Source organism: Ciconia boyciana, chromosome 8 (genome assembly GCF_034638445.1).
Source record: "Ciconia boyciana chromosome 8, ASM3463844v1, whole genome shotgun sequence".
Classification (NCBI taxonomy): Eukaryota; Metazoa; Chordata; class Aves; order Ciconiiformes; family Ciconiidae; genus Ciconia; species Ciconia boyciana.
Window position 1 is genome coordinate 63807121 of NC_132941.1, and position 17666 is coordinate 63824786.

Below are 17666 nucleotides of genomic sequence, written 5' to 3' on the forward strand. Positions count from 1 at the left end.
TGCCAAGCCTAGGATACTCTTGTAGTGATTCTCTGTACGTGAAGCACTGTTGTTGCTATCAGGGTTGCTTTAAGAATTGAAATGCTTTTGTAAGCACTTACTTACTTACTTGTGTTTTATTTTGCTATTCAGCAACAAACTAACTATAGTTTATTTTGGTTTATTTAGTTTATCCATAAACATGAGGGCTATATTGCTACAGTGGGGAATAACTGGGAAAATTAAATACAATTACACATACTGAAATGAGAACCAAGTTTCTATCAATGCTTTTATTTTTGCTTCAAGAAAAAAAAACAAAACTACAAGCAATGAAGAAACTAACCTATATAAGGTAATAGTTCCTTCTCCCTCTATTTCAACTGATATTTGAAACTTGTTTTTATTACAGCATAGGTGAAACAACTGTATTCAGCAGTGCTACTGAGAAGGTACAGAAGAGATCAGACGTAATGCTACCACATAGTAAAGAGATTAAATTTTTTTTCCATGTCTTAAGATAACCAAAGTCTACGTATTAAAATATGCATTTTTGATTTGAAAATTAAGGAACCCAGAACAATATTTTAGAAGTTAAATACAAAACAGTAGTAAATATGCAAAATACAGTTGATAAGCAGAGCGATGAGGCAAAAGGAATAAGTATAATAGTTGATTCTTAAAATGTAACTCTTCTTTGTAATGCTGGGCTTCCCCCCACCCCCTGCGTGTAATGTATTGTCAGTGTAAACAGGACAGCTATGCAACATAGTGAGATGGTACTACCTTACACAGTATAGTTGAATTTAATTACCAAGGCGTCAAAAAGGTAACGACACCGGAAGGCCTGATATCTGCATTAATATGTACTAACCATATTGTGTCTGAGGAAAATGAGGTTAAAAAAAAATACAGTTTTATGATATACAGTACTTCTTCAGTAAGAGAACTTGTCCAAAGTGAATACATCCTCTTTCAGCACAGATCTCTCCACGATTTCAAACAGTAATGCGAAAACTGAAATTACAGTACAACTGCTAACACTGAGTGATACTTTGGTTAAATACATGTCACGCATCTGTGTGCAGATATCGGGCATTTCACCATGTTCCAGAAGAGATTTTTTTACCCTGACATATTTATTCAAAAGCTTGTTATGAACCATTGAGATTGAGTTGTTTATACATTTGATTTATCCGTGAGTATCAGCACTCCTTAAAGAATAGATCAAAACTAAACACTCTACATAGGACCAATAGAGCAGAATTATTCAAGTTCAATGAAATATTACAAAAAAGGCTTCCTTTTTAGGAAAACTCAGCTATGGTAAAAATATCTACTACAGTGCACTGCACTGTAATAAATATTCAACATAAATTAATAATTTACAAGTACCTGAGCAAGTATACAGAGCACCATAGCACAGCACAGCACCAAAGGCAGTAGCTCAGAATTCTTAAAAATAATGCTGTTTTAAACATTAAAAATTCTAAGTATTGTCATAAAAATGAACTCCAGCTGGAGTTTAAAGATAGTGCAAACTTCTGTCTTCACTTTTTAAAATAAAGGTGTCAGATTTTCTAGTCATTTCACATCAGCAGTGTTGCTGGACCTGGATACCTGTGGTGGATGCTTAGGAGCAGGTCTGTCGGAAAGAAAGAAAATAGCAAATTGTTATTTAAACTTTTGTTAGTTCTCACTGCCAACATCATGCTTGAGGCATGAAGATGAATGGTAACACCTCTTAGAGTTACGGAAGCTAACATCAGACGCAGCATAGGAGACACACTGGGAGGAGATCAGACGTTACTGTATACACAAATCCCATCAGGAAGCGTAAGTGGTACCAGCAGACTCCTTTTTTTTTCCAGTTCAGGTGTTAATTGCTGCTTGGGCAGTGGGATAAGCTAGCTCAGTGTTTCAGATGTGGTGCTTGAAACTCTCTTTCTTTGGGATAAGCTAGCTCAGTGTTTCAGATGTGGTGCTTGAAACTCTCTTATTTCTTTGGCTGCTCATCAATTTTGTACCTGTTCAAAAACGCTACTTAATGCTGTATAGTAGCAGTTGCTTTCAAAAAGTTGTAGTAGTCAGCTTGAAATATTATGACTTTCAGAATATCTTACTAGAATGGACAGCCACGAGCTTAACCAAAGTTCACTCTTGCAGTCTTTTTGCTAGAAGTATTAGGAAACTAACTTGATTCTACTTTTAATTTTTCTGAGCAATGTTAAGTGCCTCACTAGTAGAATTCCTCTAGCTGAGAATACTACTTTTATCTTCCTTGGAGCTCATTTTTTATTCGTAGGAAACTGAAGAATATTGGGTAAGAAAATATCATTGACTATGCCCATTAACATTGGGCATAGTGAATTTACTTCCAGATTATTTTTTTTCAACATCCTTTTTTTTTTTGAAGTGTACAATTTGTGTGCTTTCTGAATGTTTTGGCTATTATTTTCAGATGATATAAATTGAAGTTCCATTGTGAGATATGTGAATGGAAATTGCTTTTGTTGGTGGTTGATCTTAACAGCATTCAGTTCTCAGCCTAATGCTGTAGGTGGTCTGAGTAGGAAATGTTTTTCTGCAAGAGCTTTGTTTCTCTTGCAATCAGTGCTTATTAACTCCTTTCTTTTGCAAGGAATTGTATTTATTGGGCAGTTTTTGTAAATATACAGTCGGATGCTTACAGTCAAACCTTCATATGTAGTATAAATTCTCATACTTCTGTGGAAGTCAGTGCAATTGTGCTGAGGTACTCCCAGTGAGAATCCGTCTGATACTGCGTGCTTTTATATTTTATATAAGTGAATAGAAAATGGTTGTTGTGTGGCTCTCAGCAATGGTTACAGCACAGCATAGTTACTCAAGACCTTTTAGACCTGTCATTGAAGGAAGGGCTATAAATCAAGCCACTTTGATTAGGAGAACCGACCTTACGGGAGTAACGTGAGGCAGAGCTTTTGTGTGTCCAGGCACTGCTGTGCCTGCGCTGTTATAGCGCGCTTTGTTCAGCGGGTCTGCTGGTAGAGGCTTCCGAGGAGGGTTTGGTTTGTGGTTTTCCTATTATAAAACAAAAGGTCACGTTAGTCTTTGGAATTGAGGTAACATACTTAACATAGCAACAACTGAGTTAAATTGAAGGTAAGTTCGGAGTAGCTGTGACCAGATACATTTAAAAGAGTAAGCCATAACTTGTTTTTAATAAACAGGCACTTAAATTTTAAAACAAAGGTTTAATACTATATTTTAATGGTTTTGTTTCTTTTGAGTCTTTTCTCCAAAAATACTGGGTGCATCTGTACTGGAGTTAACGATTAATTGGTGGTAAATGAAAGCAACATAGACCGAATATATAACATTGTAAAAGTAGTTATATAGAAAGAGGGAAATACTAGAAATGACTTTAAAATGCAAATTCAGATGTGACCACAGAAACAAACTGCTCAAGTCCAGTTTGAATTGGGTGCATCTGTGGAATTTTTTTTTTAGAGATGCTGCTGTGCTTTCATTCTGTGGAATTAAATGATTCATTAATAGAGAACAGAAGTCATCTGCTGTCAGGCATGAGCTAATGTCTCTTCTGTGTGGTCCCTGAAACACTGTAAACATGGTAACATGTCTATTTGTGGTCTTCATTTTGAAGAACTGGGATAGATTAAGTGACTTGCTCAGGGCACACAAAAACTCTCCAATATATCCACAAACTCACTTCAGATCCTTCTGCTATTTGAACTGCATAGTCATGCTTTTTCTAAGTAATTTTACTCTTTACTATTAGTTTGCCATAACTATCATTGGTAAAGTTGACCAAAAAGAAACAAGAAGAGCTTACAAGTGTCATCTAGTTAAAGACCCCCTGAAAGATGTAATCAAAACAAGCAGAGGCATGAATTGCTCATGAATAAAGTACAACTTGTCATGATTCGTTTTGAGCGCATCCCTTTGTTTTCTTACTTTTCATGGCAAATGTTTGCTCTTTCAAGAAGAAAATGCAGGTTGACTGTCAGTAGGCAATTTGATAAAGAAGAAAATATGGAGCTTAAGTAAGCCTCGTAGGTCGTCATTTCAAATTTACCACAAACTACATTTTAAAGCTGTATACAATGTCCCTTTTCTTTTTCACTATTGGCATAACATGTACTAGTTCTTGAGTGAATAAGAAATAGCAACATGAAAGAAAATTTCTTATTTTAGCTTAATATTGTAGCCAAATCTCTCATTCAATATAAAAATTAGTCTTGACTATCAATCGGAAGAACTTCTTCCACTATAAAACAAAATAAACATTTTGCTATAAGAAGCTTGTCTGCGAGCTCTGTCTTTGGCGGGGGGAAAAAAGTTGCAAATATTCTTGAAACAATCGGGCCTGGCAAATGATGAAATAAACAGCATGCCTGTAAATACTCTATGTAGCTTTATCTCATAGGGCTATCCTGTTGAAAGGCACAGAGTTTAATTAAACACTTGCAAGGAAGTTCTTCAAAACATGATCATTTCCCGTGATACAGAACTAGAACCTTAAAACTATTAAGAGAAGAAATCTTACCATCATGATTTCTTAAACAAAGTTTACTTTGTGCACTAGATTTCTTACACAATGAAATCTTAATGTGTATGTTTTTAAGTGGAATATGCCAGTTTGGAACAAGTTAGATCACAGCAGAAACTGATATTTTTAAATAACTGAATTATCTCTACAGTAAAATATAAATTTAAGTTGCTTCTGTAACAATTTTTTTAAAGTCATAATGTTTATTACATGGGAGACTATATGCATCATCACCTCAAGTGTGACAGCATTTAAAAAAAAGTTGTAACAAACATCAGCATTGTAAGAAATGCATCTTTGAGCACCATAAAGCCTTTATGCCCTTGACTGCCTTCACAGAAGTGGCCTATTCCCTCAAGTACTTTTACATGATTCATCACATGAATTAGGCTGATCACATGAGTATTCAGCTATTTGCCTGATCAGTCCATAATTGTTATTGCATGATTTGTATTTACTCTTCACCTGGCAGAATGCTTAGGTACCACGGTTGGGAAGAGGAACCGAGCCAGGCTCAGCAGCCTAGAGAAACGTAGGTCTGAAGAGCTTAAGATTGGGTAAGGATGAATGAACAAAAAGAGAGGAGAACCGTTCTTCTTTATTTGTTTGTGTTTATTAGCTGTGTCCTATGTCTAATCACCACCTGCAACACCTGATAGTAGGGAATGATTGACTGTCTGAGAAGCTCACAGCAACTGATGGGGCCCTATCAGTTGTGTTTGTCCCCCTTTTTGCAGGGGAAGCTGGCTGAAATGGGTAATCCATATGTGTTGATCTAGAACAGTCCTTCAGCTGTGGAGTGAGCACCTCCTCATGGCTGAGCATTATGATAGTCTTTGGTGCTTAAGTCAAACTAGTTCTTCTGGAATAAGAGGGCCTAAAGAAACATCCACGTGAGGAAGTTATGTTGAAACAGCAATCATACTATAAATATAACTCTGATGGGTACACAAGCCCAACACCTGATTTCTTTTTTTTTTTTTTCCTAGAGCTTGTAAAAATGTCATCCTTGAGTTAATATCCTTAAGGAGGAAGCAGCAAAGTGTCTTGACAGAAAGTCTAATGTGGCAAGCTTGTAAGAAAGGGTAAAAGAAAGAAAGAAAAAAAAAAAGGAGGGAATTCAGATAACAATGGAGATGGAGAACGTGCAATGGCTGTGATGAAGCAAAATGGAGGAGAACTTCACAGAAAGGATACGCCAGCACCTGGAAAATGCCACCGGGAAAACATACATCCTTAGAAGCAGAGGAAAAACATATCTGAAGAAATAAATCCCCTCCCTCAAACTGATTACAGGATGGTCTTTTATATTCTTTATGTGCCACAGGAGAATCCAAATTGATATTTGTATGTTAACATGTGGGGGAGCTTGCTGTAGCCTTTGATGTCCCGGCAAGCCTGGAGCACAGCTCAGAGTACCACCATGGCTGTGCTTCCCTGCTTCATCTCTCTCTCCTTTCTCCCAGCCCATTTTTTTCCCCCTACAGAGCTTCAGCTCTTCAGTACAAAGAGTTGATGGATGAATTTCTTTGTCCAGTTTTATATCAACAACTTAGCATTTAATGCATTCAGTCTCTGTCTGCATTTGGGGAAATATTGTTTTAAATATTGACATGATCTCTTTTTACAGCTCTGCTAGGAAGAAAAACATCATTCTCATATTGAGCAGCTACAAAGACATCAGGTGCATGAAGCTTTAATTTTTTTTTTCACTGATGTTTTTCACTGATTTTATATAAGCAACTGGAAGAAGGTTCTTGCCTGAAATGCACTGGGTGAGAAGGGGTGTCTTCTTCAATCTATTTAGATGGGAGCTTAATTTGTGTTAGCCCTCTGTGTCTAAAGCCAGTTTGAGCTGTCATAGGAGAGGTACTCACAGGAATAACTGCGGCAGAATGAGCAGAAGGTGAGCCCAGCTCCGTTTTACTAGGGGAAGAGTAAAAATACAAAGCTATGTTTCCTGTAATAAGGATGACCTGTAAAATATGAGATATATTTTGGTAATAAGATGATGACAGTGTCAGAGGCAGCAAGTGAATGCTAACAGTAACAAAACCAAGTGGAAATGATCAAATCAGAATGCACGGACTGAGCCCACGGTTAGTATAAACCTGCACCATTTCTTTGATTTCACTGGCGCTGTGCTGATTTATACCGACTGTGAATCTGGCCCGTAAATAAAGTATGTTTGCCCTGCGAGAGCACCTGAAAGAAGAAAAAGCTCTTTATCAGTCAAAAGATTGTTAAATATTAAACTTGGCAACAGATCATTTGCTGGGGTTTTTTTGTTTGGGTTTTTTTGTTGATGTGGTGGTGGGTATTTTACTATTTTACTTACATCCTAAAGGAAATTTTATAGCAAAATAATAATCCATTCATTGCTGTCTCGACAGCCACTAGAGGGGAAAAGACTTATCTTAGAGTCTACTTAGTATGTTGTGCCGTAGCTATCCACTGCTCTAAGCCCAGAGGCAGCAGGAAAGTAGATTGTGCTTAAATATACCTCTCAGAAGGGAGAAGCAGGAGGAGGCAGCTGTGAAGCCATAGAAACAGTGCATGGTTTCAGATACTCTTCTTCAGCCCTACACTGCAGTATGGAGCATCTGGATGATATTACGAATGTAGCAATTATTTTTAAAGTGCTTCCTCTTGATGACCTGATGGATGCACTTCCAAGAGAGTGCTGAAGTGATACATTAAGTAGTATCTATATAAACTAGACCAAAACTATTCTCAAGTTAATTTACTTCTTCCAAGCTTTGAGGGAGTAAAATTGTTAACTTCAGAAGAAAAGATTTTCTTCCCATACAATGTTTTCTGTTTCCCTAGGATATAAAAAGTAGCTATTTCTGACAATCTTGAATTGAGGTTACGGACATAATTTTGAAAGAAGCTGCTCTTGCTTATTCGCGAGGTTGCCTTGAGTTGATCCCCTGTTCGTCCTATTTCTGCTTCATGCAGCAACTGAAAATTGAAAACAGCGATATTTTGCTTGATGGAGTAACCGTCACAATTGATTTGAGCTGCCAAACTGAAAAGCTTTTTGGCAGTTTCAGATCTGTCAGTCTTTGGTCATGATAGTACTAGAGATCTGGTATTCTACCTTGCACTTCATGTGGGATTTGAAGGGGAGGGCGCTTAGGAACATGAATTGTAGTGGTGCATTGGGCGGCTTTGATGTGCGATGACAGGCTGGGGCAGATACAGATGCACCATCAGAATGAGAAATGGTTACTTTTTCTTGGAAAGCCTTCTCTCCATCTGTCTTCTGCTAGCAGGAGACAGCGTAAGCTTGTAAGTTGCTAGATAAGAAGAAATAGAAGAAATGTCGTCTTTTTTTTTTTTTTTAAGGAACCATTTGATTAAGAAACAGAAAAGCACTTGTACTTAAAATCTTAACTTTGACCACTGTGAAATATGCAGAATGTTTTAAGGAATACAAGAAAATAAACAACAAAACCACTGGCGCTAAAGACAAAAGCAACACAAACAAATACTACTTCAGATTTCCTATAAAATTGATTTTAGAAAGAATCAGTATTTCCCATTCCCCTGAGATGGAAAATAAATGACTAGCAAGGTGGGAAAGGGAAGAAGAAAAAGCTTAAATACTTTGAAAGTGATTAATAAACTGGCCACACTTACAAAAGCTGGTCTAACCTGAGCGATTCCATGTTCAGACTTAGACAAAATTAAAACTAGACACACTTTTTCTGCTGTCATAATATGTAAGGGCACTGCCATGGCAGCTCAGCACTCTCTCATCCCTTTTTGTTTCTTTGTTCTTTTTACGATCACTTTTCAAAGCACTGCACTTCAGCAACTGTTCCTCATAGCCGTAGCCACCTATAAGTCATTGGGAAAGCGTCTCAGTGTAGCTCACAAGGTTGCTGCACGGAGAAGGTGCTCTGTCCTTGGACATCCCAGCTCGGTTACAGATAGGGACAGTCACTCAAGACACAGCTATTTGAGTACGCAGTTGCAGTATGTGCATCCAAATCAATGTGATCCTCATTTAAGATAGCTTGGTGATGACAACGTTTGCTTCATTTTAATCTTGTACGATATCCAGAAGAGCACAATGTCTACAAACCAGAAATAGCTGGGTGCCTGATTCCTTTGCTTAGACACAGTCACGCTACAAATGCAACCAAAAGAGAGAAGCCAGTGACAAGAAAAGTGACAATTTAATACAGACAACTTCATCTACCCTGAATACTGCCTTGAGATGCATCTTATTACAAAAAAAAGGGTTACCAGCTCTATTTAAATATTGCAATGAAAGGTGCGTCTACATGAAATAGCGTGGGTAATTACAAGCCTGCTTTTCAGATCTGTGCTCTGGAAAAAAAAATATGCAATTCATACACCCCTCGGCAGAACAGAAGCACATCAAGCTAATATACCTTTTGCTCTTGCGCAAGACATCTGCAACTTGACTTCCTAAACTGTATCACTGTATTTGGCACCTTGCTAACAGACTGAACAGTTTCCCCTCTGGCTGGGCAGCTGGCAAGATCAGCCTGTGTTTGCCTGTAATACAGAGCTTGTTTATTCTGTTGTGTCTTTTGAGTGGTGAAAAGAGTGTTCAGGATCCGAAATTTTAGGATCACAGCCTCAGTTGGCATAAACCAATATAACCTTCATGAGCAAAATGGGGACTTAAGTTATCTTTATGAAATTACCTATACCACATTTCTAAACTTGTACAAAGGAAATACTGTGGAAAAAGGCCAGTATGAAAGACGAGAAAACACTTCATTCCTATTCACCACATGCAGATACTCACACACTAAATATTAAATAGAAGAGAAGCTAAAAGAAAATCAGTGGTTACCTGGGCGAACCTCAGCGAAGGGGTAGCTGGTAAGGGTCTCTCAGGCACAGCATGATGACATGGCAGCTGGGGAAGGGGTGGAAGGACTCGCTGCGGTGTTTTTAATGGTGGCAAATCGTGTGTCTTCATGGGGTTACTAATGTCAATGATCTGATATGGCAGCGGTCTTCTTGGACCATCTCTCTAGGAAAACAACCCCACCCCAATGAAAAAGTTATAAACATCAAGAGCTGACATAAGCAACTCTTAACATAGATAAAATTTATGTTATTCACTTGCTTTTCTGTTCTACTCTGCTTTCATCTACCTCCAACACCTCTGCAACCAGAGAAGCAATTAACAGCTTCCAGAGTCCTACTCAAGCACTAATCCTTCACCGTTTAGCTGTAGTGTTCTGGTGTAAGCCGGCTGGCTCTATCCTGGAGACTAGCTGTTTCTTTTCTGCACTTGACATCTCCACCTGTCTAAAACTTAGAAGCCATAAATGTATTTTGAAGCCATAAATGTATTTTGAAGCCTACATCTTCTCCCATTTTACATATTGTTAGTTCTACATGATATTAAGGTCATGTAATAACTGTGTTATAATAAATTACTTAAATGAGATCCACAATATATCATATGCTTCCCCCCCCCCCCCTTTTTAAACCTATTTAGGACTCACTTTTTGTATGTTGGTATTTTGTGGCTTCATGATGACATTTTTACTGAGAGACGTGGTATGAACATGATTAGGCTCAGATGAACTGGAAGGTCTTGCTGGACTCACAGACCTGCAATAGAAACATGTATTTATTGAACACAACATTCTACTTCATAGCATTTTTTTTTAAACAGCAGCCTCTCTTCAGAATGAGATTTTGTATGGACTTTCTGACTTTTTATAGTAAACAAGGAAAATAAAAATTGTCTAGTGCTCCTGCAAGAATAAAAATAAATATTGATTTTTTGGAAACCAGTAGCCTGTTAAATTAGCTTCTGCAATCTGTGGAAATGCAGCTTTGTAACACCCAAGAGACTATTCTAATGAATCTAGCATTTAAACAGTAATGACCTCAAATATGAAAGTTTCAGCTCACTCATCTGAGTTTAGATAAAAGGCCATGCAATGTAATGAAACTATTTCAAGCAAATGAAAAGAAAGGTAAAACTTGCTTCACTTTTTAGTTTTTTATCACAAAAGAAGAGAGGTATATAGTTAAACCAAAACCTACGTTATTTACTGACAAGCAATAAAGTTAAACTAAACCAGGAAAAACACTGCGGTTAATACTTGGTGAATATTTTTAAGGCTGGCTCTTTCTAACATATTCACACCGTTCTGTGATGAATGTCGAGATGAGAGCTGCCACGTTTACAGCTACTTTCTACTAACATCTATTAGAGTATAAAATTAGGGCAAAGGATCATACCTTAGTTTCTCTATAGTTGTCTTTTTACTTGTAAACAACCATCTCATGAAAGTCTTCCTTTTCAGATACGTGATCGATCCAGCAAAGATAAGGCACAGAATGGTTATCAACACTCCTATGGTTAAACTCTTATTATCTGCAACAAAACACATTGAGTTAAGTTCTATCAAGAGCCATCTTTACTGAAATGCGTTATGTGGATGGAGCAGGACATTGCTGCCTGGCCTGGGCTTCTAACTGCAATGCAGGTGAAGTGAATAAACTATGAATTAAAGACTAATAAACTCTTATTTCTTCTAGCCTGATGCTTGAATTTTGTTCTGTTTTAAGGTTACTTAACATTGGGGAAAAATTCATCAAAATATAACGTTGTAAGTGCCTTGTAGTCAGTTGTAGTCAGATATCTGGTCCGTTGTAGTCAGATATCTGGGTCCAAACATGAACATCTCCATGTACTCTCTCTGCAGCTATGTTCAGGTCCTGCTTAGGTTGTCACCTGCAATAGGTTGTCACCTGGGGCCATAAGGTGCATGGGCTGTTGGCCTCATCCAGGCACCCACAGGGTGACAGCTGTAGCAATGCCAACTGGCACCTTCTTCATGGGCTGCCTGCTGCCAGGGTGCAAGGGAGACAGAGGCTGAGAGGGAGAGAAAAGGGACAGAAATGCCTAGATCATGGTTCGGTAAAGTGCAAACTTTTAAACATTCTGTCCCTCAAACTTAAGCAGTAACCCTAGCTCCTTTATAACCACATTTTAAGGGTTTCATTGTGCTTTAGCCTTGGGGAAACAGTCTGAAATCTGGACTTCGGTGGTCCAGCCCAGATGGCTGTCAAGTCAAATCTGGAGGCAAGTGAGGAGCCGAAGGAAAGCCTTCAGCAACGGTGCTGTGTGCTCTCAGAGGGATGCTCTGCTTAGCGAGGGGCTGCAGCCTTCTGTACTTGTTCCAGTTTTCAGAGTGCTTTAAGCTGCTTTAAGTACCTTGCTGGGACCTAAGTGAGGCACAATAGTGAGATGAACCCTGACTAGATGACTTGCAGCTGAAAGAAAGCCTTATTCTTAGGAAGAGCTAAGCATCGTTATGGATATGTGATATGATCATTGCCTGGAGGAGAGGATGTTGTGATTCTTCAGGACTGCTGACCTAAAAAATGCACGCTCCCACAGTAGGAGAAACATCTTTAATCTTTGCTCTGGTAACCTATCATCGCTGTCTCGGTCTTATCCTGATTGATTTTCAGCCAGCTGGCTCTCATCTACTGGCCTGAGCTCACTTGGATGCTGGTGAACACAGTCAGAAACACTGACTGAGCAAACTACCTGTGGGGCTTGATGGGGCATGAAGTGCTACGCTTCTTACCTTATAGCACTGCAGAATAATAAATCCCTCACCATCTCTAAAAGATTAATAAAATTAATAAGATAAGATTATGCAATTTAAATGAATTGACTTCTCTACCTAACTATTAAATATTTAAGGCTTCTTTGTAAGAAAAATACAGAGTGTCAACCACATACATTTATTCAAAGTCAGCTGGGTAAAATCAGTTACTAAATACTAATGAGACCATGTGCCTTGTTTGACTAAGATGAAAGTATTTCATTGAGCTAATCCTTCTGTAATTTGATTTAGAGTTGTGCAAACTACTCGGATCATAATCCAAACCACCCCATCAAGTGTTCATGTTTAAATCCAAGTGTCAGCGATAGAAAATTAGGTCCTCTAGCAATTCCCATATTTGTTTATTCCCAGTATTACTGACTGTAGCACTGCCTTTTGAGAAAAATGGTGAAACTACCACACTGTATTAAACTATTGTTAAAACAATTTTCTGCTAAATTGAAGAGTCAGCTTCCAAAACACAAAATGCAAGAATTATCAAAGATGTCCTATATTTGTCTTCTCCAGTTAGTGTTGTCTATGCAGCACATTACTATAATATATTTTGTAGCTCCCTAGATACTTAGCTTTCAGGTAAGCCGAAAAAGGACGATGATGCTTTAGAGCAAATCTTAAAAGAAAACATTTAACACACAAGTAATCGCACTTTTTCAGTGCCTGAGCACAGTTTCTTTGCTATCTTACTGAGTGGTAGGTATTTAAAAAAAAAATCTTTCAACAGTGAAATCATAATGTGAAGCTTTGTCATGGAAATGACCGTGATGTCATAAATCCAGTATTACAGTTCACTGCAGGATCTGGCATGCAGAGAATACAATCCATTTGGGTTTCGAATAGCATTATCCATATGAAAACATGCAGACCATTTTCCAGCAAGTTTTAGTTTATATATGTATATGTGAGTAGACTGCTTGTCCTGTCCCTTGCTTGGACATAAATCAGAAACATCTCTACGGAAGTCACTAAAGTTACAGTACTCTGGAGAAAAATTGGCATATGATGATTATCAAATCCTATAAAATTCACAATGTGTAGAAATAATTCTTTCTGAGGTTGGCCAAAGGTGAAGTAAGATACTATAGCCAGTGTTCTGCAGACTGAACGAGGGGAAATAGAAATACAATGTATAGAAAATGCACGTCTCCTACTACTGTCATATGTGAGGGTGACTTCTGGTAAATGTGTGGAAGCTATCTATAAAATGTAGTTTTAATCTGATAGGGTCAGAAATCTGCTCTTTTCCATAATACAAAAGATCCTCCTTAGAAGCACAATATCAAATATATTTTTGATTATGCAATAATTTTGCATTTCTTATCATTGCAATATCCACTCTCCATTAGGCGCACAACTACAGAAGCAGGTTATGTGTACAATAAGGTAGTTCTGTCCTGACACACTCAGTGGACAAGGCAGGAGCTTGGCATATCTCAAGGTGAATCCAAGAGTACTGCAACATTCATCTACCATGGCAACAGGATTAGCTCAAGTGTGGGAGTTAGCTCCCCATCCTCAGCTTAAATCAATACCATTTCCTACTTATTGCAGTGAGCTACTAAACTTGACCATGTATGTTGAAAAAAAAGGCAAAGAAAGAAAGGCAAAGAAAGGCAAAGAAAGGCAAAGAAAGGCAAAGAAAGGCAAAGAAAGGCAAAGAAAGGCAAAGAAAGGCAAAGAAAGAAGAACCCACCAGGACCACTGTGCCTTTAGTTATGCACAAGAACTGATACAGAGCTAGCCTTGGTTTTGCTTCACTAAATTTTCAAGTCGGTGCCAATGCGTTTGGATTAAGCTATTCAATTTACCGACTTATTTCCCAATCTTGTAAACTCATTAATTACAAGACAACACTTTGTATTTCCGCTCTTTATCACGGAAGCAACAAGTAAAGCATGAATTACTGCTAACCTGCTTGCCTAATTGGTCCGCTGTCCGTGCTGCCACCAAACCCTGGCTTGTCACAGTAGGGGGGGGCCCAGTCAGCCTCGCAGTGACAGTTCTTTTTATTGTTGCAGACCTGGAAAACAAGACAAATGACCTAACATGAAAAGGATTACTCTATACATCTGAGAACAGCAGTGGCTGATAAGGCCTCCTAATCAGATAGTGACACATCTGAAAGAAATAAAACTTACAGAAGAAAAGAGATGTACTGGTATCTGCCTATTGGCACGACTAAGATGGCATAGGGCAACTCTGAGTGCAAGACACCATGGAGCAACAGGGATCCTAAAAAAGCATTATTTATTTGGCAGGTAATCGTTTGAGTTGCACCGGCTGACAACTTCAATAATATAAGGATAATCACACAACTCTTAAGTCTTATTTGCTCTTTGCCTCCAGCAGCAACATTATCTGCTTTCTGACTTCTGTTCCTTCTGTCTTCATAGGAACAAGAGCCTCTCTACGCTGTTAACGCTGTAAAGCTTTGTCAGCCCACTTGAACACTCCTATCCATCAAGGGCTTGCGCTAGCCTGCATACTGATTTTTCCACTGCTCACGTCCCCCAGCTCTAAGATGAACCAGTTGCTGGAAGGACATGTGCAAGTGGAATCAGGGCTGAGGAAACCCTCCCTTTGATATCACACCTGCACTGTCTATAAAGATACAGTCCTCAGTGTTCTGGTGCTTTTAATCTGAGCTAAGGAACAACTAGCAAGACCTGATTTACCAAATGCTCCCTGCAGAATATGAGCACTCCAAAGGACTGGAGTCCATCATTAACATCAGCCTGTTCCTGCAGCACAGAGTGGAAGGAGCCGGTAGACTCATGGCTTTTTCTTCCGGAGGTCCCACAGCCCCAAACACCCATCAAGAGAACGGCTGCTTTTGATTTCCTTTTGCTACCACCCAAGCAGTGGCTATGTGACTAATACAGAGGCTAAAGCTCCATGCTGTATTGACATGAACTGAACGGGCCAAAAATGTTGTTGCACAGGAGAGAGATGGCACAGTCACATGTAGATGCTCAAATTGATTTTTAAATAAAGTTTTTGGGCTTAGGGCTAGTTGTCAATATGGTCCTAAATTCTGTGCTAACACGCATCATCACTGATCTACCACCACAACGGAGAAACCACGCAAGAGATTAATAAATGGGTGTCTCAGTAAGACACTAGTTAGTTCACAGGACTTTGCAAATATGCATTTTTTCTGGCAAGGTCAGCTGGCAGGCTCTCACAAAGATTACACTGGCTGTGTCTGCAGAGTATTAAAATATCATTCACATAGCTTAGACTGGCTATGGTCACGTAAAATGAAAAAAAAAAGATTTACTTTTCAAAGAGAGCAAGATAATTAAAAATATGATTTGTTAAGCATTATTTTTTAAATTAAAGCACTACAGGAGTTCCCATGTACAATTTCACAAGGTCATTTTTTGCTACTCAGGAGTCACCAGAGGTTCTCCGTCGTACCGACATAAAGATGCCAGTCTAAGCTGATGCTCATTCCAACACAACGATAACATGCAACACCATCGACACTACACAGGTTTTCAAATGCGGGATGATAAAAGAAGTTAAAGCAAATTAAAATCCCTTCTCAGGAGAGGGCAGAGAATTTCCTATGGCTCTTCCAATGTGGTTGCCACAGCTTTTCACAGAAACAAACGGATCATCAGCAATCAAGGTTAATAAGGCATAGCTTGACATGATTAACATTTTCATAATATAAATTAGGTTTCAAACCACTTTGATATTATTAACTGATATAATAAAATTTTTCATTCTCCACCACTTCCATACCATGAAACTCATCAATATGGTTTTACTTTATTTTAATACTTTTGGAAATGCTTTTCCATTTGACTCTCAATTCAAATGCATATTTTAACTTCTCTGTATCCACACAGAAACTGTATTTTTTGAAATGTTAATGCGAATTCTTCATGAAGGACGGTTAGACTTAAAATTGCTTTGAGGATGACGAAATTCCTTTTTATCACAGACTGTTAATTAAGAACAAGATAATTAATACTTGAGAAATATTTCTTTGTTAAATAAAAATAATTTCATTTCTTGAAGTTCATATAAGGGACACTGAAAATGGAAATACATAATAAAATAGTATTCCAGTGACTTTGACTGATATATTACAAACAATCATAGATCCCAAAGCTATTACATAAAATGATTTCTTGTCCAGTGTTTATTGCCTGATTGTAAAAAAAGCGTTCCTATAATGCTTACTCCACGTCCATGGCACTTTGTTGCACATTTATGTACACCAAAAACACTTGTATTCTGGCACTGGCGATTAAGGCAAATCTGCAAAATAAGAGAAAAGGAGTTTTAATAGGGACAGAACTGCTGGTGCTCACAAAGCATCATGCCCCTCTCTACGTCTGCTCATCCATCAATGGTTCTTTTAGCAGTTAAGGATTTCCCAATACACATGCTGCATTGACACGTTAAATTGACAAAAAGATAAGGACACCAGAATTAGGTGTCTTCTTCTTAGGCCTTTGTAAGTCTTTTAGGTCCAAATCTGTGGAAGTTGAATTCTGCTCTCGATCGGCCTCCTGGCCAATACTGAATTTCAGACATAGTTCATGTTCGGTTGATATGCTGAGCTTGTGTAAGTCAACGCTCACAGTTTCACTGAAGTGGAACTAGGGCTGAGCTGCTGGGGTTTGGGGTTTTTTTCAGCTGATTTAAAACCCAGCAATTTGAATTTTTCAGGGCTAGGAATGCCCTGAGCAGGATTCTTCCATGCACTGGATCTGACTGCATTCATGTCTTCACAGCAGCAGATAGTTCCTCAATGAAAGGTTCAGGTCCCCTCATGGTGTAAATTAGCATAGTTCTGTTTATATCAATAGTGCCATACTTTTTCATGCTACTACAGAACTTGGACCCAGGACAGCCTGAATATTTAACTGAGGTCATTGATATATACGGGCTCATCATTGTTCTTCAGCAAAACTGAGACCTTTCTAAGAGTTTTCCCAAGCTAAACAATTTTTTTGGTGTCAAATATAAACCAACCATATTTGAAGTGTAATTATAATCTTATAGGAAATGGAAGTAAACAAATAGCATATGCAAAGTAATAAAATCCAAATTTTTTTTGTTTTCCAGTCATTACAGGTAAACTTTACTCTGCCATTATAGCTGAAAATTGAGGTAAAGCAAGATTAGCACCATCTAATAATACCATCAAACAAACAACTGACTGATGAAGATGTCAGTAATGAGAAATTATCCTACTCAAAACTGAAAAAAGAAGACATTAGGACTGGAGTAACTGTTACTATGCTTTGTTGACCAAAAAAAAAAAGAAAAAAAAAAGCACTGCACAATTTTGCTCGTGTTTAACTGCAGTTCAGTTCAGTAGTACTAAAAGTCAGTCACAATAATTAGCATTAAGCAGGGAATAGTGTTGAAGGAGACGACAGGGATGCTTAATCAGGGCACTTATCCCCTGGGGAGAAGGAAAAATGGAAAGGAAATTAGAGTGAATTGGCATCAACATGCACGCATGT

At 38.2% G+C, this 17666-nt stretch overlaps 1 protein-coding gene across 3 annotated transcripts in view; it reads right to left on the reverse strand.

The window, feature by feature from the left end:
- Window positions 1-294: 294 nt before the first annotated feature.
- The window catches only part of ADAM12 (ADAM metallopeptidase domain 12), a 189187-nt gene continuing 171815 nt past the window's right edge, over window positions 295-17666 (reverse strand). For all 3 annotated transcript variants that reach the window (XM_072870992.1, XM_072870990.1, XM_072870991.1), the window contains 7 exons: window positions 16372-16449; window positions 14089-14197; window positions 10781-10916; window positions 10033-10141; window positions 9369-9551; window positions 2915-3042; window positions 295-1624 (listed from right to left, as the gene is read on the reverse strand). In XM_072870992.1, coding sequence (XP_072727093.1) covers window positions 1564-1624; window positions 2915-3042; window positions 9369-9551; window positions 10033-10141; window positions 10781-10916; window positions 14089-14197; window positions 16372-16449 — 804 coding nt within the window. In that variant the 3' untranslated portion in view covers window positions 295-1563. The remainder of the gene's footprint in view (window positions 1625-2914; window positions 3043-9368; window positions 9552-10032; window positions 10142-10780; window positions 10917-14088; window positions 14198-16371; window positions 16450-17666) is intronic.